The sequence below is a fragment of the Electrophorus electricus genome, chromosome 5 (genome assembly GCF_013358815.1).
Source record: "Electrophorus electricus isolate fEleEle1 chromosome 5, fEleEle1.pri, whole genome shotgun sequence".
Lineage (NCBI taxonomy): Eukaryota > Metazoa > Chordata > Actinopteri > Gymnotiformes > Gymnotidae > Electrophorus > Electrophorus electricus.
The window spans coordinates 12,000,521-12,027,586 of NC_049539.1; the positions used below are offsets into that span (position 1 = coordinate 12,000,521).

General features: G+C 37.6%; 1 protein-coding gene across 2 annotated transcripts; it reads left to right on the top strand.

Moving 5' to 3' along the window:
- Positions 1–664: 664 nt before the first annotated feature.
- Positions 665–27,066, top strand: LOC113571892 (receptor activity-modifying protein 3). 2 transcript variants are annotated; one of them, XM_027001094.2, is made up of 4 exons: positions 677–749; positions 17,253–17,282; positions 17,454–17,633; positions 23,845–27,066. In XM_027001094.2, exons 1-4 carry the CDS (start codon positions 742–744, stop codon positions 24,098–24,100), a joined length of 474 nt encoding a protein of 157 aa, XP_026856895.2. In that variant the 5' UTR covers positions 677–741; the 3' UTR covers positions 24,101–27,066. The 2 variants fall into 2 exon arrangements, 1 of the variants encoding a protein (XP_026856895.2); XR_004775964.1 differs by lacking the exon at positions 23,845–27,066 and having other exon boundaries at positions 665–989; positions 17,454–17,503.

Consider the following 27,066-nt stretch of genomic DNA (forward strand, 5'->3'; position numbering starts at 1 on the left):
GTGCGGGTTACAGTTAAGTGTACTTATGTCAAAAATACAATTATATTCCTGTAACAGATTTGTCATCCATACACGAGACACTGAATCAGTTTCAGTTCATGTAGTCTGTGGTCATTAGATGTAGCTCTAAGCTTGTCATAACGTTAGCCTTACCACAAGTAGTAATCTGAGATGATATCTGGACAGTTCTTTGTTTTGTTAGGGTTCTTGACATGAGACTTCGACATAACATTTATTCGGCTATTATATTTGTATAGGCTATCACAGTCTAATTCCAGTTGATATCACTGGAACTAAATATCACTGCTGAACTAAACGAAAAGGAGGATGCAATATATTTCACAGGATGATTTGTGCTTTATCAGCCTGATCGTTGGAGCAAATATTGCAAAACCGATATATTGCTCTAATACAGGCGCACATCAAAACGCTATAATTATATATAGGCTATTGGTATATATCGCAGGGCAGTGCCGGTTCTGTAAATTGACACCAAAGAATATAAAATACAGACTAAAGAGCATAACCAAATTTTTCTGATTATCTCCATACCCTCCTATCCTATCTTGGAATGAGAGAGAGAGAGAGAGAGAGAGAGAGAGAGAGAGAGAGAGAGAGAGAGAGAGAGAGAGAGTGAGTGAGAGAGTGGGGGGCAGCTGAGGAAGAAGAAGGAGAAGAAGAAGAAGAGTTATACCAGAGAGAAATCGAACATCGCCCTCAAGGAAGCGTTAGGAAGGTGCTATGCGCAGGTTAATCGCTTGCGACCATTCGCATTTCCTTCTGTATCGCTGTTTTTGCCCATTCTCTGGCGTTATGGGTTCCCGCGGATCTATCCTGTTCGGGTTCTTATGACGGAACGAATTATGTTTCTCTACAGACTTTTACCGCCAAGTTGAGATCTTATTGAGCGAATCCATCGTATGACTATTTCTTCAGAATGGATGTTAATACTTTAAAACTGCTTAAAGTTTTTGTAGCTGGCATTTTAGGTAAGTAGGCTACAAATATGCTTTATTATTAAACATCAAATGTTTACATAGTTTTAGCTTTATGCTTATTCTATATGAATATTAAATGAGATTTTGAATTGGTTATAAGATCTTTTAATGTTATTGCAATTTCATATCATGCATCATAGATTTTTTTCATCATAGAAAATTCAAAACTTGTGTTCTGTTTATAGTATCCCTTCTCATACATATATGTGCTGCGACTTGTCTGTAATTAGAAGTAGCCTATAGTAGGTTAAATAATTCCCAGAATATATATATGAAAATCCTATTCCTCCTTGCTCTGCATGTAGCCTACACGCCATCAGGAGGTGTCGCCTACAGTTCAACGTTGAATTCCTCTAAAAATAGCCAATTCAGCCCGATGTTTTAGCTAATAAATAAAATATAATTTCCACAAAGCTCTGTTGTGTAAATACTCTACAGGATTTTCGACTAGGAGGGTTAATAACTCGTCCAGGGTTCTTTAGCCTATGTTACGACTATATTACGACTGTAAATCCTGCTTGCAACATAACTGTCTACACTGTCTTACATAAATTAAGGGATGCGCTGAGTGTTATATCAGCTGCATTTGACGTCACTTATTTACACAGCTGTTAGTGAAAATGTTGGAAAAGCTTTTAAGAGAAAGAAACAAGTCCATCATTCACCGAACTTTAACATAATTTGTATTGATAATTCATTTTATCCACTTTGTATCTGTTCCAAAATTTGACTTGCATATTTTCTCCATAACGAAGATTGAAATAGCTGCAAGTGAGAAACCATGTCAGTTTCACTTTAGTCATCTCTAGTCATCAAAGCCAGTTTATTAAAGTAAGTATTTTACCTCAGTACACACTGGTAGAATAGATGCCACATGGAAATGAAAGGGTTAAGATTTTAATGTTAAATCTGTTTGCAGGAGTCAAGCTGTTCACTAGTTCCTTGTGTGGTCCTTGTTTTCTGAGACATGCCTTTGCTGTGGAGAGAAAATAATGAATAGCGAAGTCTGTTGATGGGTTGTGCCTTGTTGATGTGCCCAATTTGAGCACAGGTGTAAGCCTTATAAGCTTCCTGTACTAACAGCAAGAGGGCAGAATCGGTGCACCCGTCAGAATTGAAACTGACAGGATTTTCTGTATGACACTTTTTCGGAGAGCCATGATTTACAGATGAGGATGTTAACTAGAGCTGGTGAGAACTTTAGAGAGGATTTATTCTTGAATATGTTCGTGAAAACTAAATGATAAAGGCTTTTTTTGGTTAACACCAAATCACTGAACATGGCACAAAATTAATGTGAGCATGCATAAGTGTATTTTCTTCTCATAAACTAATCACTACCCCAATTATTATTATTATTATTATTATTATTATTATTATTATTATTATTATTATTATTATTATTATTATTATTTACATTTGTATAGCACCTTTTGTATAGCACATTACTGTATAGCACCTTTTGTATACCACATTATTTTGTATAGCACTATACATTTGTATAGCACCTTTTGTATAGCACCTAATCACTACCCCCATTATTATTATTATTATTATTATTATTATTATTATTTACATTTGTATAGCACCTTTCTCAGACTCGAGGATGCTTTACAGACAGATGTCAGCTTTTACAAACACTCACACACCCATGGAATTTAGAAGTCCTCGTTAACAATAGAGTACCATGTGTATGTATTAAAGAGGTCACCAAACAAAGATGAAAAAAAGAAAAAAAACCTGTAGAAACTAGTTAATTACTGTGGGAATCAGTGACCATACTGACTTTGGGCTTTTATCAGGAATATAAAAAAGGGATAATCACAGTCAGGAAGGTAAACAGTCCAGGTCATAATCCAGAAGGCAAATAAAATAGGCAGACTAATCCAACAGGGTAGGCAAAAAACAGTAGAGAGAAATACAAAAACAAGATTCAGTACACAACATGTCAAGCAGGAAAAACCCGCTCGGTATACCCAGTGAAAACTGGTGGCAATACTTAGCAAAGGTGAGTAGGACTAGGCAGGCTTAAATACACTGGATATACAGAAACATGTGAGACTAATTATTTACGAAAACATCTTAATTGTCTATAGCCTACACTGTTAAAATTTTTTGACACAACTTAGTCATCCTTTTGCTTTGACTCAGTTAAGTTGTAAACATATAGCATGTTTATTCAACTTAACTAATTTTATTTACCTAACAATCTGTTATGGTTTATTTTAACTATTTTGGGTTTAAGAAGTAAAGCAGTAAACTCCTTTAATATGATATGGCTAATTTTCTTTGTTTATTTTACTAAGTAGTATAGGTTTAAATAAAGTGATAGTTCATAAAATATTTATCAAATCATGATCTAATCAATTAAATCAATAAAACATAGTTCAAATCAGTCTATTGAAAATTGCTTTGAAATGGTAGAAATGAGAAATACATTTTTGTTTGGTATTGTAACAATGAGGCTAAGAAGGATGCAAGGACGAGTCACATAAAACAGAATGACACATTTATGACGACACGAATACAAGACAATGTAGCACATTGGCTGACGTATGGTCAAACACAGACAACAGACAACAGAACAATAGGGGATTTTATACATACGTAAACGAGGAACATAACTACAAACAAATGTGACACATGGGGGGGCGTAGCCACACAAATGAACACACAGGCACGCACGCAAGGAGACGTCTAGGAAGAGGGGGCCATATTGTGACAGGTATGACCCCAAAATTGTTTTATTAAGAATCAAACTATTTCTATAAATTCAGATCAATAATGTGGAAAGCTCAGAGGTTGGCTGTAAAACATACATGCCAATGCCACTCGCAATGATTCGGCACAAATAAATAAATAAGGTTTCCGAATTAACTTACTCACTTTAAACAGTAATGGACAGAAAAAAGCAAATGGCTTTTTGGACATAATTTTTAAAGTCAGGAACCTTGGCCATTGCATCCATGTGACTTCAGCTCTGCATAGAATTAAGAACCTTGTGATTATGTGAACTGAGTAAATACCTTAAGTACCCTTGCCACTAGTTTTTAAATCTGGACTTAACCTTAAATGTTGACACAAATAAAATTTGTTTGATTATGAAGAGCTTAGTACTTAGGAAACTTTGCTGGAGGGGGATGTCACAGACTGCTCCTCTTTTCACTTGTCAAATGGTTCGGCCTGCCACGTGCAGTGGGAATTCATTGTAAATGTTCTTGTTTGTAGCCACACCTCTGGTGTCTACATGCACCTGCATATGGTTTAGTGTGCATATGGTTTAGTGTGACTGTTTTGTCAGTCGTTGAAAATGTAGAGTGGTAGAAGTACGTTTGTTGTTGTTAGTGTTGATGTTCACGATGTTTTATGTACTTTGTTTTCACCGTTTATGTGAGTGCCCCTGTCTTCCATGTTTCTCAATAAATGTCTGTTACCATCGAGGGAGTCTAAACGTCCTGCTCCTTGCCCTGCAGCACTCGGGCCATTACAGAATGACTGTCCACCACAGGATGACTACTCCCTCGATGGCAAACGGACTTCCTAGAGGGAAGTGCTTAGGTATGTCCCAAGCTGCTGCCAGGATCCCTGGATATTGGGGAGAGGACCGTGAATGGAGTTTGCGGCCACTCTGGAGGAGAAGGGGAACGCCCCCTGGAATTTCTGGGGGGGGGAGCTAGGGCTACCGAGCCAGGACCAAGGAGAGCAGAGAGGCTCCATGGGACAGCGGTGAAGGCGGTTTGGTGGAGCCGGCTAGATCCCTGGCTAGTGAGGAAAAAGCCTAAGTTCTTCCTCTTCCTTGGACATGCTATGAGTACTAGATAGGTCCTCCCAAAGCCCAGGAGGTGGACTGCCTCTAGGGAGCTCCTCGGGCGGCTGGCAAAAAGAGGACTGTGAAGGGGAGTAGCACGTGTGGAGCCGGGGCGGACATGCTCCTCTCTGTGTCCAGTGAGGCCAAGGACATGCCTCCAGTGCCTGTGCTTCCAGTGGTTGCTGCATTACGGTGCCTTTTGTGTGTGTCTATAGGCGCGTCTGTTCGTGTGTATTAGTGCCTTTTGTGTGTCTATAGGCGCATCCTCACGTTGTGTGGAACTTACCAGACTGCTCTGGGAGAGGCACGGAGGACTCTGCCTTTCTCCCTCGTGTATCATGAGACCTTGCTGGGTGACGGTTACCAGCCCACCTTGTGTTAGGTGGGCACCAGGCATGGCCGTTTATTGTATGTTTTTGTGTATATGTATAAATGGCGGCCTGGGGTTCGCAGTCCCAGGATGGACGCATCAGGAGCCACTTCCCTTGGGGTGGGGGGGGGGTTCTGTCATGGACTGCTCTTCTTTCCACTGGTCATGTGGTTCGGCCGTCCGCGTGCAGTGGGAATTCATAGTAATTGTTTTTGTTTGTTGCCACACCTCTGGTGTCTGTGCACACCTGTGCACACCTGCGCACACCTGGTTTAGTGTGCATTTAAACCAATGTTGGTGTGTGCTGTTTTGACAATCGTTGAAAATGTAGAGCGGTAGAAGTACGTTAGTATTGGCATTCATGTTTTATGTGCTTTGCTAATGTGAGTGCCCTTGTCTTCCGTGTTTCTCAATAAATGTCTATTACCATCAAGGGAGTCTGAACGTCGTGCTCCTTGTCCTGTGGCACTCGGGTTGTTACAGGGGACTGAGAGCACAGTATTACTTTAGGATGGGAGATCAGGTTGTTAGTGATGGCTGAAAAAGCATGTTTAATGTATGATTGAGGACAGCATAGTTACTGTAGCATGGGAGAGCATGGTTACTCGAGAGCACAATTAATGTAGAATGGGAGAGCATGATTATTCAAGAGCATGACAGCATGGTTACTGTAGAATGGGAGAGCATGGTTACTTGAGAGCACAATTAATGTAAAATGGGAGAGCATGATTATTGCAGGACAGGAGTGTCTGTAGATCACTGGGAGGGGTTCTTTCACATTCTCTACAACTGCAAGGACTTAAACTTATTTTATTTTACACCCATACCATCCAGACATGGACCCTGGTTCTCTTTGTATTGATTGTAAAGCATACTTGGGTTCCATGAAAGGCACAGGTCAACACAACGGTATGTTTGAAATTGTTTACATCATGCACTACTCTATTATAAAAAGCTGTGTTTTGATTCAAAATGAATAGTCCAGAAATCAACCAGTGCTTCAAATCTATGAATAAGGAGCAAGTGGAAATCTAGAAAAAAGAAAAAGAAAAACAATAGTAACATGCCATACCTGCAGGTCAGGTGTAAAATGATTTGGCAGGTCCAGATAGTATGCTATTGAAAGTTGATGTTTTGTAGCAATAGTGAGCAAGAAATATTTTAAATTCTTAACATCACACACTACTTTATTTTTACAGATTTGTTTGATTCAAAATAAATAGTCCAGAAATCAATCAGTGATCCAAATCTATAAATAAGCAGATGTTGAGCTGACATTTTTACTTTTGTTCGAAAAATGCCTACTAGCCAGGATTTCTACAATATTTTTCAAGTCTAATAAAAATTTGCCAAGTTGTGTCATTCTTCAGTATTTAGTCACCAATCATTAATTGCAGTAATCACAATAAGGTTCAGTTCTCATGGTAGTTAACACCATGGTAGTTACCACAAACTTTTCAATACAAATGCAAATGATCTGTTGTAGTCTGTCTTTTTTTATTATTATTAACTTTTAAAGAAAGGATTTGGATAATGAAACAGATATTCTAATGTAAAATAACACTTGGAAATCAAAAACTTTATGTATTAGCTTAAATTACTGTTAAATTCCAGCAGGTAATGCATAAAATCAGAAGGAAATCCATGTATTGAGTAGAAATAAGAAAGTCTATTAACACAGTCTGTCTTTACATGTAGTGGGAGCAACTGTGTACTCTTTTTCAATTCAAATAGCTCATGAGTTTGGACAGGGGGAATGCCCCTCTCTTACTTCTTGAACTTTTATGTCCATGTGGCTGGTTAAAAAATGAAAGAATTTATCCACATTAAAGCTTTTTTATAAACAAGAAAGCACTTGGGCTCCCAAATTGTCAAACAGTTACACTAGTGGATTTGTTTTTCTGACTATCTCTGTTATAGCAGTGCTGATGGAATTGCTTATTGTACAGTTGTGCTTAAATAATATGTTTTCAGTTAATTTTGGCTTGAGCTGTTCAGCAAATGTACAGATATTCCAAAATTCATTTTCAATTTCTTGAGTTGTTGCTTTAGACCCAGGAAGATCTGCTTGCACCCTTTGGTAGAGGGAAACTACTTTGTGTTTAGTTAAATTATGCAGGTCTTCATCATATTGTATATCACATTCTGATGCAGAAAAGTCCACATGATCCAAATGGGCCTTAAAAGTGGTTCTTTCAGAATTTGCAATAGTGCAGAATCCAGATATCACTGTTTAAATGAAAACAAGTAGGCTGTTGTGAGCTGTCTGGGATCCACTATCAGTGCACATTAAAAGTTTCATCTGCTGTTCCTTACTCAGGGTCGGGATTTTCAGGACTAAATTGGCTAACTGTGTATGAGCTGAGTCTAAAATTGGTTATATAACAGTCCCCACACCAGACACAGATGCTGTCTCACCCTATTTCTCTTTCTGCATCCTCCACATTTCCAAATTAATTTAATCTATGTCATTTTTTAAAAATCTGAATGCAAAATAAAATTAACATCTATCTTAGTGATAGATAATGGTAGTGACAGTGCATTGTGCTGTGAGATGCAGAGTGTTGTGTATGAATGCGTATTGTGTTTGTGTTTACATATACATCATGTTATGTATGTGCATAACTTTTGGCAATGATCTAATAGAAAATATGACTAAAATCTGTCTAGCAGCTGTAGTATGTTCACATGTGGTTCTGATAGATCATGGGAGTTAATACACCTTGTCAAGTAGTATGTATTTCTGAACAGTGTGTTGTGAATAACAAAATAGCTTCCCAAATTACAACAGGAATGACAATAACTATAAACAGCTCCTCAATAGATTAATTTGCATAAATCTAGTAAAATCAGGTAACAAATAATATTATTAGATTAGTTTAACCATTTTAACCATTATTAACCAAAAATAACTATTAACTTTGCACATAACTTGTGCATTTCGGCAAAATTGACTAAGTCAGTTTGGACTACACAGCAGTTTTGAACCTTTATAGTTTTTATAGTTTCCAGTAGGATTTCATTCTTGGCTCATACCATGACACACAGTGCCTAGAAGGTTCTGTTCCAAAGTAAAATATTGCTGAATCCAGATATCACTGTTGAAATGAAAAGAAGTAGGCTCTTGTGGGCTGTATGGGAACCTACTATCAGTGCAGATTAAAAGTGTTTCATCTGATGTTCCTTACTCAGGGTTGAGATTTTCAGGACTAAACTGGCTAAGTGTATGAGCTGAGACTGAAAGTGATTGAGATTAAAACAACAGTCCCCACACCAGACACAGATGCTGTCTCTTCCTCTCTCTCTTTGTCTCTTTCTGCATCCTTCACTTTTTCAACTTCATTATTTTATTAAATATATGACAAAATCTGACTGAAAAATAAACTTAACATTTATCTTAGTGATAGATAGTGGTAGTGTATTTATACATTCATCATGTTTCTGTGTGTTGCATCATGTTTGGCAATGACCTAATTAGCAAATGTGACCAAAATCTGTCTAGTGGCCGTAGTATGTTCACACTTGGTTCTGATAGTTCATGGGAGTTAATACACCTTGACAAATAATATGCATTTCTGAACAGCGTGCTGTGAATATTGGACCTACAGTGATTATTTGACATCATTGACATTATCAACCTGTTACTTTATATTAATTTGTTTAAATAATTACTGTAACACTTATATAACTGTTGTGCATTTGAGCTGGATAATCACTAATGCTATGCACATTTACCAGCACATTTAATACATTACTGGTTATACAATAGCCTTTTAGAGTCCCAAATCAAAAATATAATCATCAGATTATTGTAATATTCATTTTCTGCAACCCTATATATAGTGAAATGTATGTGCCATTACTAATTGCATTCAAAACACCAGACAACACCAGTAAGGAACCACGTGCAGAGTGTTTAACACCCGACCCACAATCAGTGTATGCTTCATGTTAACCCTACACTGTGATGGCCCAAGTGCCACAGGGCAAGGAGCAGACTGCACAAACGTCTCTCAATGCAGACAAACAGTTTATTAACAGTAGGCACAAACGATAAACAACAATGGCACTCACACATGATAAACTATTGCAGTATGAAATAAACAACAGGACATAAACACAAGCATGAAACACACAACTTACACAGCAGCCGTGACCACAAACACTACCACTAACAGTCATTGACCTACTCTACAAATAGAGGGGTTTATATATTTACAGAAATTATTTACAGAAATTATGAAAAAACAATGTGCAGGTAAACGATATAAAGGGAGGCGTGACTACAAACAAGTGGGCAGTCACAGTCAAAACAGTCAAAACACATGATTCACATAGCTCGTGAGAGGCTGTACCACATGATGTGTAGGCTAGGGTAGTGTACCATTACATACACAATGCTTTCACTTTTCATCTCTCCTCCTGCTTCAGCTTTCCTTGCCTTATCTTCACTTTATCTTTATTTTTTGTTTTATATTTATTGTTTATTGTTCTATAAATATTGTTATATGGGGTGAAGTGACATACATTTCAGTGAATGTAGCTGAAAGAGCTAGTCAGTGGGTGTAGATAAAGAGCGATCTGACTAGTTGGGGTAATGTACATGGCTGAGGTGGTTGTGTCACGGTGTGAAGTGGTATATCCAGATGGAATCAGTGGCATGGAGCAGGCATTAATGGTGCCGGCTTTAGTCACTGGGGAGGCCAAGATGGATTTTGTTGGCGAACGCTTGCTGATATAATAGGTAAAATCCATGTGGAACTGGCGGAACTGAGTACACATTAATAGTGCCAGTGGGGCTGGGAAGGCCATCATTGATTTTATGGGCTCTGTTTGCTAGTAGCATAGTGCCTAAAGAGGTGCGGCTTGATTTAAAATTGAGCTTGGAGGGACTGTTGAGTCTTCCAGAGGTGTCACAGGCTTAATTCAGTGACACATGGATCTTGTCCTGTTTATGTGTAGAACTGTTTGATCAGGAAAATGCTCTGATTGTTTTGGTTCTTTGTTCTTATTCTGGGTTTATTGGTTTTTGTTAGTTATTTGTTTAATAATAAAGAACCTGCTTTAAAACCATTTGCATGTGTGACCTTGCTAATCCTAGCCAACCATTTTTCTGATATAGCATAAAAAGGAGACCGCTCATAAAAGAGGAGAGTACAAAATGTGTTTTACTCCCAGACTACTGGTAGCTGTACATATTTGAGAAAGGTTTTCTCATCTACTTCTGGGTCTCTAGAATCAATGTAGTGTGTGTCCTATTTAATATTAGTTATTTATTAAGCCAAGATTTGTCATATTTCGTACAGATTCCTCATTGGACTCTCTGGAATGGGACAGATCCTGGAATTTTCTTGCTCAGACTGAGCCTGTTGAATATCAAGCCAGTCCTCATAAGATGTGTTTATAATACATTGCTGAAATAATGTACTATAATTAATTTATTTATTATAACAAATGAAAGCTAAGTGGTAAGCACATAAAAGAAACAAGATTCTCTTAGCACATACAGAAAAACTCTTTTAGGGTCTCTGAAGTGGTTCTCAGAGATGTTTCTTTCACATAAATATAAACATTATTTTTACTTTAATTGTAATTGTAATACTATTCCACAATGTTTTGTGTAGATTATATTTCAGTGCCCAAAATAAATTAAATCTCCATAGGCTAGACTGAAAATGGATCAGGTGGATGTGAAGGGAATGACATGAAGCCAGACTGATTGCTCCCCCTTCCCTCTGTCTGCACAACAAACCATGACCTCCTTAGATGAATTGATCTGGCTTTTAATCAACGGTGTTACGCTTCATCTCCATTCACTCTGTCAAACATCACAGTGCTAAAGGATTACATTGGTCTCTGTCACTTTTATTGAAAACCTAAAGTGACATGAAGGAAATTGCAAGTCTAAATAACAAGAATCCAATTATAGACTAATGTGCAGGAGGATATTTGGGTTCTAGTCCAGGTACTGGTTCTGCCTCTGGTATTCATTAGTATATACAGTACATAGAATAATTTCTCAGATTTTTATGCTGAGAAGTGGACATGGGTATTGTGACATCTTGTGAACAGCAGGAGCAAGATGTGAGCCAAAAGTACATGACCAAAGTTTAATTATAAATTTGCAAAACAAAGGAGTAAACTCAGAAAGGGTTGAATAGTTCTCAAGAACTGAGATTATTTTTGTTGAAGCACAGTGTCTTCACAATACATTCTGAAAGAAGTGTTCTGAATTGCCTCATTCAGGTAGCATGGTAATACTTTAAGCCTCCCTCAATCTGTTCTAAAGATGTTATTTTTGTTTAAAATAAACAACAACAACAAAGCTTTAAGGGATTATATATTTTAAATATGTATGTATTGTATTTCTGTGTGCATCTTTTATCTATTATGTTTTATGACTATATAAGTATGTAGTCTGTTATTATCCCAGTATATTTCATTGCTAAGCTCTAGAGTCTGACATCAGAAAACAAAACTCTCTAGGGAAGAATTCTTGGAGTAGCTGTAGGGTTTGGTATACCTCCAACTGCAGATTGTAAGCAGTGGTGATCACCGTAAACCTACCACCAATGGTTGACACCGAGTTGTGTAAGCTGTGCCATTAGATTTCATTGAGTGTCGTAATACTTTCCTAGTATGTCAAAACCTCCCAGTTGTTCTGAAGCATTGTGGAGCAAAATAAATAATAAAGAGCCTTAACAGCTTGTATGGTTTTTAATGGCTCAAGAAGAAACACTACAAAACATGGCTGCTTTCCTTAGCATGAAATGGATCTTAAGTGTTTGCTCCTTCCCTCCTCCTCTTGATGTTCATGATTGCAGAACAGATCAACAGTATGAAATGTATTGCTTCATCAGGTCCACTTTAGAGAGTTGTCTTCTTTGCAAATGTCATCATGGACAAAACAAACAATGTAATTATTTGGAGTGACTGGTGGAGTGGCAGGTGGAGTGGCATTTCACAGTGCAGCATTTCTCAGAAAACCCAGTGAGGAGTGAAGAGTGTATAACAGGAATGTCTACTATGTCTTCTCCTAATGGCCAAAATGCCTACTAAGTCTTTTTCTATTGTACAGGAATGCCTCTTCTCCCGTTTGACACTTAGTTTTTGACTTTGTGAAGTTTGCAAAACCGATCAAGGGTTTTTGTAGAAGTGATTATTGGAATGTAACTGCTTGTTTTATCTCTATGTGCTCAGTAGTAATTTGCGGAGGAAATATGTATTTACTTTTTTGAATATGCAAAGGATGTGTATTTACCACTGTCCAGGGATATGGAACTCATAGCACATTTGCACATGCTGTTAGGAAAGGTGGATTTGATTCCTCTTAGTGGAAGGTTTGAGAAAGTACCTTTTGAACTTTATTGCACCAGGCAATCACTGACCCTCTTCTTTGAAAGCATGTATATAGAGATGCAGGAAATCTCTCATTTTAGCATGCATCACAACACCTGCTATTACCATCCCACAACTGTGGTAGATCAGTAGAAAATCTTGGGTATGGTATAGATCAGTAGGAGCTTGTAATGAAATTCAGTACTTGTAAGGTAACTAAAGATTCAAAACAGCCTTGCAAACCACATAAGAGCAGGAGTCAGCAAAAGTATATTATCATTTCTCAAGAAAACTCTTTGTATTCTCTTTGTACTGAAAACTGAATTAGGTTTATTATCATTATTTACACAGATAAATTAGTTGAGAGTATTCTGTATATTTTCATTGGTTACACAGAAAAATTTTCTAAACATTTGTCATGCCTTCTGCACAGACTCCACCCACTGCATACTACACTACCCACAAAACACCTGTTCATTCCAACTCCCCAGATTATTAGTTTCACCTGTGTCTTGTTTTCCCTAATGTATTTCCCTATATAAGCCCTCTTTGTTCAGTCAATCTTTGTGAAGTTTTGTTTGTATGAGCTACATTTCTGAGCCATTCTGAATATTGTATTCATTGTAAGTTTCCCTGGTTACATTGTTCTCTGCCTGTATTCTGGATTTACTCTTTTGCTGGTTCCCTGTAGATTTATTTGTTTATCACCTGCTTTCTGGATACTACTATTACCTGTTTATTGACATGAAAGTGTGACTATTTACTATCTACTTTATGACATGAAATCAGGAAATTTAATAAAAAATGTTTACATTTTGCTGAAATTATGGCTGACAATGTAACAATGTAGCATGGTAACAGTGTATCAATCATAAATTCCACATGTGTGACAGAAAAAAATATATTTGATTCCTTCTTCATAAGACCTGGTATTGAGGTAATAAAAAGAGTGTTTACAGAGAAAATACGTTTAACATTGAATTAGACAAATTAATAACATAAAATATAAGGTAGTATAGAGATTTTGTGTCCTTTCAGAATGATTTGCGTACAGGGAAGAGGCCTCTCTAGAGGCCTCTGCAGGCTTCTGCAAAGGATTTTGGGTAGGCTTCAGCACACCTCAGTGTAAAATTAGTATCTCTCCACCAGGTTCAGGACAGTTAGAAAAACAATCTTCTTTAGTATAAGGTCAAGAGAAGTCTTCTTAGTGGTAACAGGTTCCAACTGGTGTGGGTATTGAAGATCAGTTTGCGTATATTGACTAATGTATGGTTTGGATATAATGGTGGAGAATGCAAACACTAATATGTAAAAGATTTGTCTATAAAAATGTGGGTTCTTTGTGTGATTGTTAGACATTCTCCAGAAAGTGCTTCAATAATGCTTTTTATCATTAACCTGCAATAAAAGATAGGACCAGCTATTTTCTTCTACTAATTCTGAAGTCTACATCTTTATTTTCTGTTTGAAAGTTTAACTAGCTGAATGGGGATTTAGGAACAACAGTACTCACACACAAGAATATGTGAATTTTCTATAGATTTATTTTAGCCATGTTTCTTGTTATTGACATAAACAAATATGCTATTCTGTAATGACTTACCACTTTTCCTTAACATGTTGTAGGTGTTGTGGTTTTGCTGAGATGGTAAGAAAGGTTGCAAAGCAGTTTGAGTGCTTTAGGACATTTTGGAAGTAAAATATTAAGAGTTTGTACATAACTATTTTAAACTGGGTCTAAGCATTTGAAAAACAATGCATTAAATAGTGTTCTGTGTTTAAAGAAAACAACAGCCGCTTTTGACCTCTAAATATAAGAAAAGAAGACACAAATAACTGATTAGGGTTAGGATATGCTGGACAAGCTATGAAATGCTGTGGTTAGACCAGACCAACTCCAGTCTATTCTGCTGGCAACCTGTCTATTACATCCTGCTCTTATATTCTACCTTCTGCATTTACATTTACATTTAGAGAATTTAGCAGACGCTCTTATCTAGAGTAACTTACAAAGGTGCTTTGTCATTTACTTAAATAATACATCTTAGCCAGCAGACTAGGTTAGAGTCCAATTTACCAATGATCTATAATACTGTAAAAATACAGGGATCAATGCTGATGCCTAAAAATGCAAAATGCATAAGGTCTATCTTAGACAATGATAAGTGCAATAAACAATAAGTACTAGAGTTTGTTAGCCAACATCAGTGTAATTAACAATACCCTACAATAAGTACTAGTTTAGTTAGTCAATATAGGAGCAGGGTCAGTGGTCATTTAAATATTCCATGAATAGATGGGTCTTCAGCCTATGTTTGAAGAATGCAAAGGACTCTACTGTCCGTATGGCACAAGGAAGTTCATTCCACCATCTGGGAGCCAGGACAGAGAATAGTCTCAATGCTTGTCTTCCATAAGGCTTGAAGCATGCTACTTCAAGCTGAGTGGTACTTGAGGTTCGAAATACTCGAGGTACAGATCGGGCTTTGACCATTGACCTCATGTACGGAGGGGCTGGTCCATTTTTGGCTTAGTAGGCAAGCATCAAGGTTTTAAAACTGATGTGTGCAGCTAGTAGAAGCCAATGTAGGGAGTGCAGCAGTGGTGTAACATGTGAACTTCAAAAGATTGAAGACCAGTTGTGCTTCTGCATTCTGGACAAGTTGTAGAGGTCTGATGGATCTTAGAGGAAGACCAGCAAGTAGCGAGTTGCAGTAGTTTAGCTTTGAGATCACAAGAGACTGCGCAAGCACCTGGGTAGCTTCCTGTGAGAGAAAGGGCCAAATCCTTCATATTTTACAAAGGAGAAATCTGCAAGACCGGGTTAGATTTGAAACATGAGTTGGTAACCAGTTGTAGTTCTCCAAAATTATGCCCAGGCTACGGGCATCTTCAGATGGTGATACAAGGGAGGTCTCAAAGGAAACTGTGAAGTCATAGTAAGGGTTGGGAGTACCTCGGATGTACAGAAGCTTGATTTCACTGGGGTTGAGCTTCAAGTGGTGGGCTGTCATCCATGATGCAATGTCAGTCAAGCATGCTGAGATAGGTCTGGAGACCTGTGTGTCAGAGGGTGGAAAAGAAAGAAAAAATTGAGTGTCTTCAGCATAGCAGTGGTAGGAGAAACCATGAGAAGATATTTTATCACCAAAGAGAACAAGTATACAAAGAAGAGAAGAGGGCCTAATATTGAGCCATGTGGAACACTGGAGGAGAGTCTACATGGTTTGGATGTGGATCCTCTCCATGTTACCTGATAGGATCATCCCTCCAGATATGACTGAAAGCATTTCCATGCAGAGCCAGTCACACCAAGCCTGGAGAGAACAGACAGAAGGATGTTGTGGTTCACTGTGTCAAAGGCTGCCGAAAGGTCCAGAAGAATCAAGACAGATGACAGTTTGGCAGCTTTAGCAGCATAAACTTTCTCCATCACCGCTATGAGGGCTGTTTTTGTTGAATGCGACAGTTTGTAGCCAGATTCATTAGTATCATGCAGCTGGTTCTGCATGAGGAAAAGAGACAATTGATTGTAAAGTGCTTGTTTGAGGGCTTTTGGGAGGAAAGAGAGACATGATACCGAGCTATAACTGGTAACGGTGGAGCTGTCGAATGTGGCCTTCTTGAGGATTGGTACCACTATGGCGGTTTTGAATGCAGTTGGCACATGTCCAGAAGATAAGGAGTTGTTGATGGTGACAGAGATGAAAGGAAGCAGATCTCTTGAGATTGTCTGGAACAGAGTGGAAGGAATTGGATCCAGCAGACATGTAGTCAGATTACTGGAAGTCAGGAGTTGAAGAATTTCGTCTGAGGAGAGAAGAGAAAAGAAGCCAGAGAGTTGGATGTTGGGGAATGAACACTGGTTGGAAGAGTGGGAACAGAGGAAAAGGACTGGTGGATTGCTGTAACCTTCTCCTCAAAGAAGGTGATGAAATCCTCAGGAGTGAGAGATGAGGAAGGAGGGAGAGGGGAATGATTAAGGAGAGAAGAAAAAATAGTGAAGAGCTTGTGTGGATCAGATGTTGATGATTCAAATTTCCTCTTCTAAGTCCTGCCTCTTATGCCTTGCCTCCTAAATACTGCCTCTTATGCCCTACCTTCTACATCCTGCCTAATGTCCTGATTCCTATATCCTGCCTTCTATATCCTGCATCTTATGTCCTACTTCCTACGTCCTGCCTTTTACTTACTGCCTCTTTCTCTGATGTGCCACTGCAGATCAAGGAGATGGGCTTCCATAACTATTCATTAGAATTCTCTCCATGATGTATGAGCATATAAATATTCATGAATTGCCCCCAGGGTTAAAGATACAGAAAGAAAATTCTCTGAAGTGGAAGAGACTGAGATGGAGAGGGTGGAATACCAAAGGAACAGGGCCATGGATGGATGGATGAATGGATGGATGAACGGATGGATGGATGGATGGATGGATGGATGGATGGATGGATGTAAGTATATAGAAAAAGATCAACAGATTATCAGCAAGTAGTGATAAGAAGACAGCACCATGCAGCATCTTATAGCCAATAAACATACAATAAATATTACAAATGATCTTGGAGGGTGAGGATTCAAGCTTTTGCTGTTAATAATTTTAGTTGACGTCACGTCACAAGTTCTGTTAAGTTTTCACTTAACTAACATTCTAATGTCACAGCAAGATACTGCACTGAACACTGCGATGAATATTGTGCTCGCTAACTGTTGTTCCATCTGCTGCTATCTTTAACAGTGAACAACTTGATGATGAGTGGAATATCAGGTAAGTTTCATTATATTTCCCCCCTATTTGGATACAAATTACATTAAAAATTCATATTTCTTCCAACTAACTATATTATGGTGACACCCACTGCTGCTCATTTTCTGTTAAAATTGAATCTCTGCAGAAAAATGATGTCATTTGGCATTTTGATGACTGTTTTCTCCCCAGCAACAGAGGACATCAACTGCCTTTCACCCCTCAGTCTCCAATTCTGGAGTGTAATGAGACAGTACTGGAGTGCAATGAGACAGTTCTTTATCTGGAAATTGAGAAGTGTGGGGAACGCTTTAAGACCAACATGGTGGAGGTGGAACCTGAGAACCGCTGCAACTTAACACATTTCATTGGGTAAATGATATCATCATATTTAGATTTATACAATGTGCTTGAGACTCACTAGGAGCCACAGAATAAGAGTTTTACAAAAGCAGAGGTTTAGTATATCTAAGATTAGCTAACTCATAACCTGTGTGGCTAACGTATGTGTAAAAGACAATATTAGCTTCATTATAACTTCATTGTCAAGGCTAAACAATATTAGCTTCATTGCTATTATCGTAATTGGTATTAGGCTAAAAGGTTATACTAGGGAAAATACTGTAATACTGTAAATGCTGTAATACTGTAAAGAAACAGTATGCTTTCTTATTTACACTTACAATTTGTAGCAGGATTATGAATTATTCCAGCATTGAATGGAAACATCCAGTGATTTGCAATACAAACATTGTAGTCCATGCTAGAAGCCACTGAACCATCTCTCAGCTTCCAGCTCATAACTGCACCCAAACATAAACCTTAGCTAAAATATGCCTCTTCCTTTCCATGATGTACAAAAGTATTTACTAAAAACAATATGCATGACTGCATCAGTTTCAACAAACAGCATCACACGCATGCGTAACACTTTGATTAATGCTGCTCTGAGTGTTGCTCTTAAGGGAGAGATGGAATCCACACTGGGTATCTCAGAAGGAAAAGCTCACCTGTAGGGAAAATGTTGCAGTTTATCTGCAGTTTTTAGAATCAGTCAAAACCTAGTGCACTGCTAACACCTAGTACACTGCACAACTAATTTCATTCTGTCTTAGGACTTCCAGGATAAACTCCCATTTTAAGCAAGAACAGAATGTTTTTTCTACATGTTATCAAAGTTCAAAAGAGATTTTTAAACCACAGCATTTTTTACGCATACATTATGTTATACAGAGATATTCAAAATTGTAGTGAGGGTCACAAGTTTCTAGAGAAACAGGATGTTTTAGACAGAGGTCCTTCCTTCTGCAGCACTTTGCATGCACAGCTTATGAAGGACTACTGTCCGAAATGTCCTGTTTCTGTTGATGTCTCTACTCATAGTCATCTAGATCTCCACACTAGGAACCCCCCAAGGCATTAATATTTCATCAGTCAGTAGAAATAAATTTCTGTGGAGCATCATGCACAAAGCAGAGGGTAATAACACCATCATCAGGAGGTCCAAAGCAGCCCACATATTTTCTACATTAACTGGTTCAAACTCCTGCCAATCACTTTGCCTTATTCATTACTTATTTGGGTCTCTAGCTCCCTTATTTGTAATATAGTGTGTCTATTCGCATCCAGTGAAAATAACTGCTTAAGTATTTACATTAACTCTGCCTAGTAAATCACAAGCCAAATGAGGGGAGGGGAAAACAAGTTACTGTGAGCCGGCAGGACAAAGAGGAGGAGACGGGGAGAAGCATGGAACCTAAACAATATATATATATATATATATATGGTTGTGGTTTTGCAGTAGGCTGTAATATATTAAAAACATCACTTTAAATTATTGACATCAAACTTGCAACTAATCAAATCTGTGCAAGGTAAACCCAGGGACTTCAGGATTGAACTTTATGTACCATGTTCTGTTGTTTGAATACATTAGCTAGCTAGATAGATAGGTAGGTTTCAGATCAGTTATATCCCATCAGCAATTGTACAAAGCAGGTCATTTTGAACATTAATTTATAGTTTATAGTTAATTTATTAATTTATAGTTTGCTAGGAATCTAGTCATGGAGCCAGCTATCTTTGCTGGGCTAATTAGGCTGTTTGGCTAATTTAATTAGCTAGTTAGCTAAAGCATCACTCTCATTGGTTGTATCTGCTAGGGTAGTGGAGTCTGTCAGATAGCTAGCATTAGCTAGCTAATTCAACCCATGGTAATTTAGAAAGCAAACTACATTAATCTGTAGTTAACTCTGGCTTCATGGATTATTTTATGGGTAAATATATCACATCATAGTCAGGCTAGTGAGTGTAGATACTATGTAGGTGCATCTTTAACACTGCTAAAATATGTGTTTGTGTACATAAATTCAGAATGCAGAGGCCATTTAAAGGTCACTATGGCCCTATTACCTACACCTTTCGCAAGCTCAAGTTCTAGGATCAAAAAGGGCACAGCATTAAAAAAAGAAACATGGAGACACACTTTATCAGGGGTTTTCAGTGATGTATTGTTATTGTTTTCCTTTTTTATACAGTAACAAAAATACAGATACAAAAATATATATAATAACAACAACATAAACCGAATCTAAATGGGAGTGTTTCTTCAGGGTGGGCTTTATGCCAACTCAAAAAATAAAAATGTACTAAAGATAACTCAACCACTAACTTCCCTAAAACAAAATAAAATTAAATTAAATGCATCACTCTTACCTCAATTCCTTATCACAAAAAGAGAAATATAACAAAGCAAAAAGAACATTGCACCCAACTCTATAACTACAAACAAGAAGAACAATATTCAATGTTTCTGGCAATCGAATATATGAATATATGACTCTCAGTCTTTATCAACTCGACACTCCTAATGGAGAAACATTACATCTAACCACTTGAGGCCTCTGTGCATAAAGCCTCTAAAGATCAAGTGCACTCATAAGGCTCTATCTAAGAACCTAGCTAGACAGAAAAGTACTAACTCCTAAGGCCCCTTTCAGAGAACCTAGGCAGAAAATGGGTACATTCTAACTCAACCCCCCAGTCTCAAAGAGAGTCTACAACTGACAGTGATGATACAAACTCAGAGTTGCGTCTACCGTGGCACGCGTGGTGACTACTCACTAAAACGATCAAAAAGGTTGATCATCCCATTGGCCAAGCAGGTCTTCCATGTTTGTAATGGTGAGTCATCGCTGCAGCTCACAAATTTTCTTATAGTGTGGCCTCATGTGGGTAACCTTTAAAACAAATCTTAAAACACCACAGCACAATGACCAATTTGTATCACCCCAAGGACGTAACACACTGCCTCAGCTGTTGTTCAGCAGACGTATGTGGATAAGCGTCTAAAAGCCGTTACAGATCGACTCCTTTCAGTAGCTAGAGCATGGCATTTTTAAGAAATATTTATTTAAAATCTTACATTTTTTTAGTTTTCCTCTTTTTGTACTATTTTACACTTTTAATTCATTTACATTAATTTCTTTAGCCTACTTTCTTACCTACTTAGGAATACTTATGTTAGCAGAAGACTTTAATTCCTTTGTGGTCAAGGCTGTCATTCATGTAGTTGAATAATGTTCTGTGCTATCAAATTTACTGTCATAAAACACATTTCATTACACCTTCAAAATGTGTTACAATGTGTTACAATTATTAATGTATTATTAATGTGTTACAATTGCCTAGTTGCAATAGAAAGAGCTTTAGCTTGATTTAAACTGTATTGTAAATTTGAAATATAGTGTTCATGCATCTTGCAGCAAAACAAAAAAAAATTTCTAAAAAATACAATCGTATGCAGCAGCAGCAGTAACAGGTAATCAGATGCTGGTGAGAATGTTACTAAGTGTACGTAGTAACATTCTACTTATAATTAGTTTACGTAGTATGATGTTACTGTGCACAATTGGTTTAAATATACATATTATATTTACACTTGTTATTCAGTGTTTTTATTTACACTTAGTGTAAATAGCTTCTCTGAAGTAAAAATATGATTGGCTTCCAGTTGTCCAGTACAATTTCAGAGTCACAGGTAGTCCCTCGTGTCACTACGCCCACTCATTATTGTTCCACACCTGTGTCATGCTCCCCTGTTAATTCACATGTATATATGCTCCTTTGTTTCTTCCTTTTGTCGCTGGTTATTGTGAATGTTCTTGTTGCACTGTTTTGCTTTCGTTTTTATTAAACGGTTTTGTTTATTGAAAGATAGACTTGCACTTGCATCCATCCCGCACTCATCACAGCGATTTGTTTTTTTACCATTTCTTACTTTCAGGAAGGAACTGATGTAGTGTCGGCATTTTATATAATAGATGCCATGCATGCATAATGGTGTTTTAATCTCCTTAGGCTTGTTATAAACATTCCACTAAAGCTGCGAAATTTGCGAAAATGTTTCCATCTTTCATGTTCCTGTAAAAATATAGAAAATAATTCAAATTAATTACAAATAATAATTCATTTTTTTTTAATGTCTTATCTTTTTTTTGTTTGGGGGTAGTGGTCTGAATTGTCATCACATACATAATCATTTCTAAAAATGTAGTTCAATCTCCAAATAGGTAATTATTCAAAATAAAAGATAAAAAGCACCAGGCATATAGGAATACACAAAGGCAAAACTCAAAGGTGTTGCTAATGGATAAATATGACCCACCAACCACAACCACTAGGTCTGGCCTTTCCTCTCTACAAGCTGCTTCTTGTATCTGTCTACAAATAACACAGAAGCTACTACAAACCCCAATGATAATTTATTGTGTTTGCAGTATATTAAGAAAGGCTCTTTGAAATCTGTTTTGAGTGCAGATGGTTTTGGAAAATGGACCACAATTACTGCAGGCAGTTTTTCCAGATCTCTGGAAGAAGCCCTAAGGGCAGAGCTGTGAGTTTAGATTCTGTGCAGAAGATACACATGCTTTCATTACTTTAAATGATTTACCAACATTGTATTTAGCTGAAAATAAAAAATTTAAAAAGGGTATGAATCATCAGTACACAGACATTTACATTAATATCATATTTTTAATAATAGGACATTTTGTATTCTGTACCTCATATTTGACTAATATAAAGATCTTGAGCAAGTTTCGTACTTCAATTTACAATGTTACAATGATTGTCTAATTAAAACTGATTGAGTAAGCAGCAAAAAGAGCAGTGCTGACCTCCTTGTCCCAGGATTTATGCGAAGCACTGTGGAACGTGCACATGAATAGGGCTGGGTCTAAGCTTGTGTTTCTAATAGGGCAGTCTTACCATATGAATGCCCTTAGGCACAGAAAAGCAAAATGATTTACCTCTTTGATAAACATCAACAGATGGGAACATGAGATTTTCTTGAGACAAGAAGGTTTGGTGCAGTAGTGTGGTAAAGGGTGTCTGTGATGGGGGTGTGGAACAGTAGTGTGGTTATTGTACATTACTCTGGCACCTATTGATTGAGTGCTTTATCTAAAAATATCATCATATTTTATTCATTGCTAACTTCCACTGGTTACTCATCACTGATATTGTATTGAATATTGTCCAGTTAGAGCTCAAAAAATAATGCTGAGTCTGATTAATGTGTCATTGGACCATTATTATGTTTTAGTGAAAGGCTCAGCAAGTTCCAGTTTTGAAAAACATTTGGAAATCTGCATTTTGTTAAAACAGCAAAGCTGTAAATTTGCAGGTTGTAAACACTTCATGAATAAATTGAATAACTCGAAAACACTCCATGAATCAAAAGCAGACTGAAGAGAGAAGCAGTCCAAAATAAAGTCTCTCAGATGTGATGTAAATTCAGCTTTTCCCTAACTGCTTTCTCAGCTGAGTTTCTGTGGTAGAGTGATAGATAAATGTTTCCTGTTCCCCATTTAAAACTTTCATTAGGTGATGGGGTATTTGGTGGTTACAGCAGCAAAGGGTTATAAAATGTTCCTGCACCAAGAAGCCCAAAAAGGTTAGGGTGTGGATGAAAAAACAGAGATTCTAAAATGATAAAATTACAAAGACAGACACAGATATATACTCTGACCCCCACAACAAATCTAAAGTCTAAAAACTAATCCAAATTAATAGATTTTAAATATACTATTTACTGATTATCTATGTAAATCCCTGCAACCTACTACCTGGTTCATTGTGTTCTTAAAATATGTCAGTTTCAACAAAATCTAGTCAAAAGATTCTTACTGAAAAGAAAGCAAGGAATGCTTTCCCAGTGTTTTTTTTTTTTTTTTGGAATATTTTAAAGCATTTGCAAAATTGGACTAATGTTTTGCCCATGCCATGTTTGCTTGTTGTTTCACAAAAGCACATGCCCAAAATGTATGCAAAGATTTGAATGGTGAAGGGGTTCAAATATTTACATTATGATTATCATTTTATTTAAAGGAATTGTGTACACCATCTGGATATAATAGCTCTATTGATAACTAATATTATACAGGGTTTTACAATGCGATATTCACCAAATGTGAATGTTCTTACATTCAGTTCTAATTACAATAAACCAGTAAGTGATTTAATGTATAGTAGTCTGAATTACTCATGTGACTTCACAACATTTCTCCTCTCCTCTCTACAGTGAATACCACTATTTCTCAGCCTGCACGGAGAACAATGCAGAGAAGATTGGTTGCTTTTGGCCCAATCCGGTTGTGGAGCACTATATTATCCACATCCACAAACAATTCTTTTCCAACTGCACCTTGAAACCTGTTGTTTATTTAGACCCATCAGAAGACACCCTTGCAATCCTCATCTTTGTTCCAGTCTTCCTTACTGTGGCCATGGTTGCACTGGTAGTATGGTGCAGCAGGAGAAGTGATATACTGGCTTAGCACTGAAGACCAAGAATCAGTTGGAACTTTACACTTCATGAAAACCCAGTGTCATGATGTGGTCAAAAGGACAAAAACTGACATAAAACAATGTCCAGTGGAACTATTGAAACAAATCACCAATGGAACTATTGGACAATTGACCAATATGCGTATTGGAACAAATCACCAATGGAACTGTTTGGCAAATGGCCAATGAAACTATTGAAACAAATCATAATTGGAACTGTTGGGGAAATAGTCAGTGGAACTATTGGAACAACTCACCAATGGAACTGAGGGAAATTGGCCAATGTGACTATTGGAACAAATCACCAGTGGACCTGTTGGGTAAAGGGCCAGTGGAACTATTGGAACAAATCACCAATGGAACTGTTGGGTAAATGGCCAGTGGGACTATTGGAACAAATCACCAATGGAACTGCTGGCAAATGACCAATGTGACTATTGGAACAAATCACCATTGGAACTGTTGGGTAAATGGCCAATGGAACTATTGGAACAAATCACCAGTGGAACTGTTGTGCAAATGTCCAGTGAAACTACTGGAGCAAGATTGTTAGCATTCCATTTATTCAGGACATAAGTGAACACAGTAGAGAACTTTTAGGTGTAGCAAAAGTAGGAAAAAGATGTTTATTATTCCATCAGAAATGTGCATTGTGATGTTTCCATGAGAATACCTATTCTGACTACTTTGGCAGACACTGATTGATTTTTTGTGGAACTCTACTTTGTGGAACTATGCTTAAATGTAAGGAATACTGAAACCAGTGATGTGTTTGAAATTTGCATGTATATAAGATTTTTTCACTCTTTCATGCTGTTGTCTGTGTTATCTGGGGTAACTTCATCATTCCAATATTAAGCTGGGCTTTAAGTGTTTTGTGTTGATGTCTTTGTGGGTGGTTTCATTGTTGTACTGCAGGAGCTTCTGCAGTACAATTCCAGTGTTTGGTGGTTTGAAGTAAGTGTACATCACTTAAGATTTTTGGACTAATTTGAAGATTAACATCCAGTTTTAGGAGGTAATGTTTTTCCATTAATAATTCATTGAATTGTGCAGTATCATTCTTGAATTCAATAACCTAGATTTAGGTGAGTGTTATGGGCTCCACTGAAGTTCAGAATTACTATTTTATGTTAAGGATGAATGAATGGTTGTGTAACAAAAGCTGAAGGCAGCCACCCTACCCAGGACTAGCAGGAAATAAACATGAGCTCTGACCACCAGGCCAAAGAGCCAGCTCCCTGGCATAGCAGCCAGAACACCCATTTAACCTTCATAAGTGACAGTTTCCATCACACCAGCCTTCCCTTCGGAGAGTGACGGTCTCCATCACAATGCCTTCACGTCTGGAGAATACCCCTGCACATGACACTGTCCACATGTCCTTCCATGCACAACTGTCCTTTCAATCAGGGCCACACCCATGCCCCTCATCAGGGGTCCTCACACTGGGCTACACCATCCTTTCACAGCAGGGGTGGGTTCATCAGCCTGGGGCACACTCCCAATGGCCTTGCTGTAATGAAGGCTAAAGGCAGCCATCCTAACCAGGTCTCAAACCCAGGACTGACAAGAGGTAAATGAGATCTGACCACTGGGCCCTGGCAACACAGCCAGAGCACCCATTTAACCTTCCTAAGTGACGGTCTTCGTCACATGTAGGTGCGCTAATGTTTTCACCCTATTTTAAAACAGCCATGTAAACTGGAACATGACATTTAGGTTTTAACAATTAGATTTTTAACTATTGCATCTAGTAAAGCTACTACATCTAACTTCCTTTCTATTTGAATTACAGTAGTGATCACCAGCATTCTTCCTGGACAAATAACTTCCTGCATGTTTCATCGCCAACATAAATCTGTTCCCCCTCATCCAGCTAATCAAAGACTGCTATAGACAGTAATTAGATGGATCAGGTGTGAATTAGGGCTGAAACTCCGCAAGGTGGTAAAGTTTCAGGAGAAGGCCTGGCAACCAGTGTACTGTTCTGTCTGAATAATGTGAGACTTACATACAGACAGAGACAGAGAAGTCAGAAAAAATATTGTAATGCAAACAGCAAGAAAGTGATTGGACAAAAAGTAAATCCACCACTTATAAAGATTTATAGGATTGCAAAGAACATTGAACCAAGCATGGAATAAACCAGTAAAAAAAAAAACATAGGAAGCATTATTTTTATGGCAACAAAAAGTTTTGCACCGTGAATGGCTCAGAAACAAACTTAGCACAATAACATGCACTAAAATGTCCTGCTGTGTACCCACAAGAATTGACATATGAGTCGGTGGTCCTTCAAGCTGGAATCCAGGAAGGATATAAACCTTTCCCAGAGTAGGCAAAGAATTAGAGGAAATGGGCTGGCTATGATTTTTAAAGGAGCTACAGGAACTGTAGTGTAAAATTTTTCCCCAAACATGCATTGTTGTAGCTGTTGTTGTAACTATTATGAGACATAATATTCTGAACTGGCTTGTCTGTTATTTATGTAAAATAGATAATACAACTTATATATACCATAATATTGATTGTGTTTGGTATGAGGTTGTTAGTTCACCTTGAATGTGTGTCGAAAAGTGTGGGGGGGGGGGTTGTCTTGGAGTATGTAAAGGAGATTTTGTTCTTTTGTCATTATTAACATACTGTTACTTTTTAACATTCTATGTTATTCTATCTATACATGTTTTACTAACATGACCCTTTCCCCTTTTCCCACACTAACATACAGGCAATCCAAACACAACATCAACCCCAAGTGCCACCCCCCCATATCTTAGTAACTGATATATAGCACATACACACATCCACTTGACAGACCATTCCCTAGGGCCTCACAAGACACTATAATCAGATTTATGAGGTAATTTTTTATAGCCACAAACAGCAGGACAACTGTGCACATTCAGAAAGATTTTGTAACAAATTGTAGTGTTTTATGATTGCCAATAAAGTT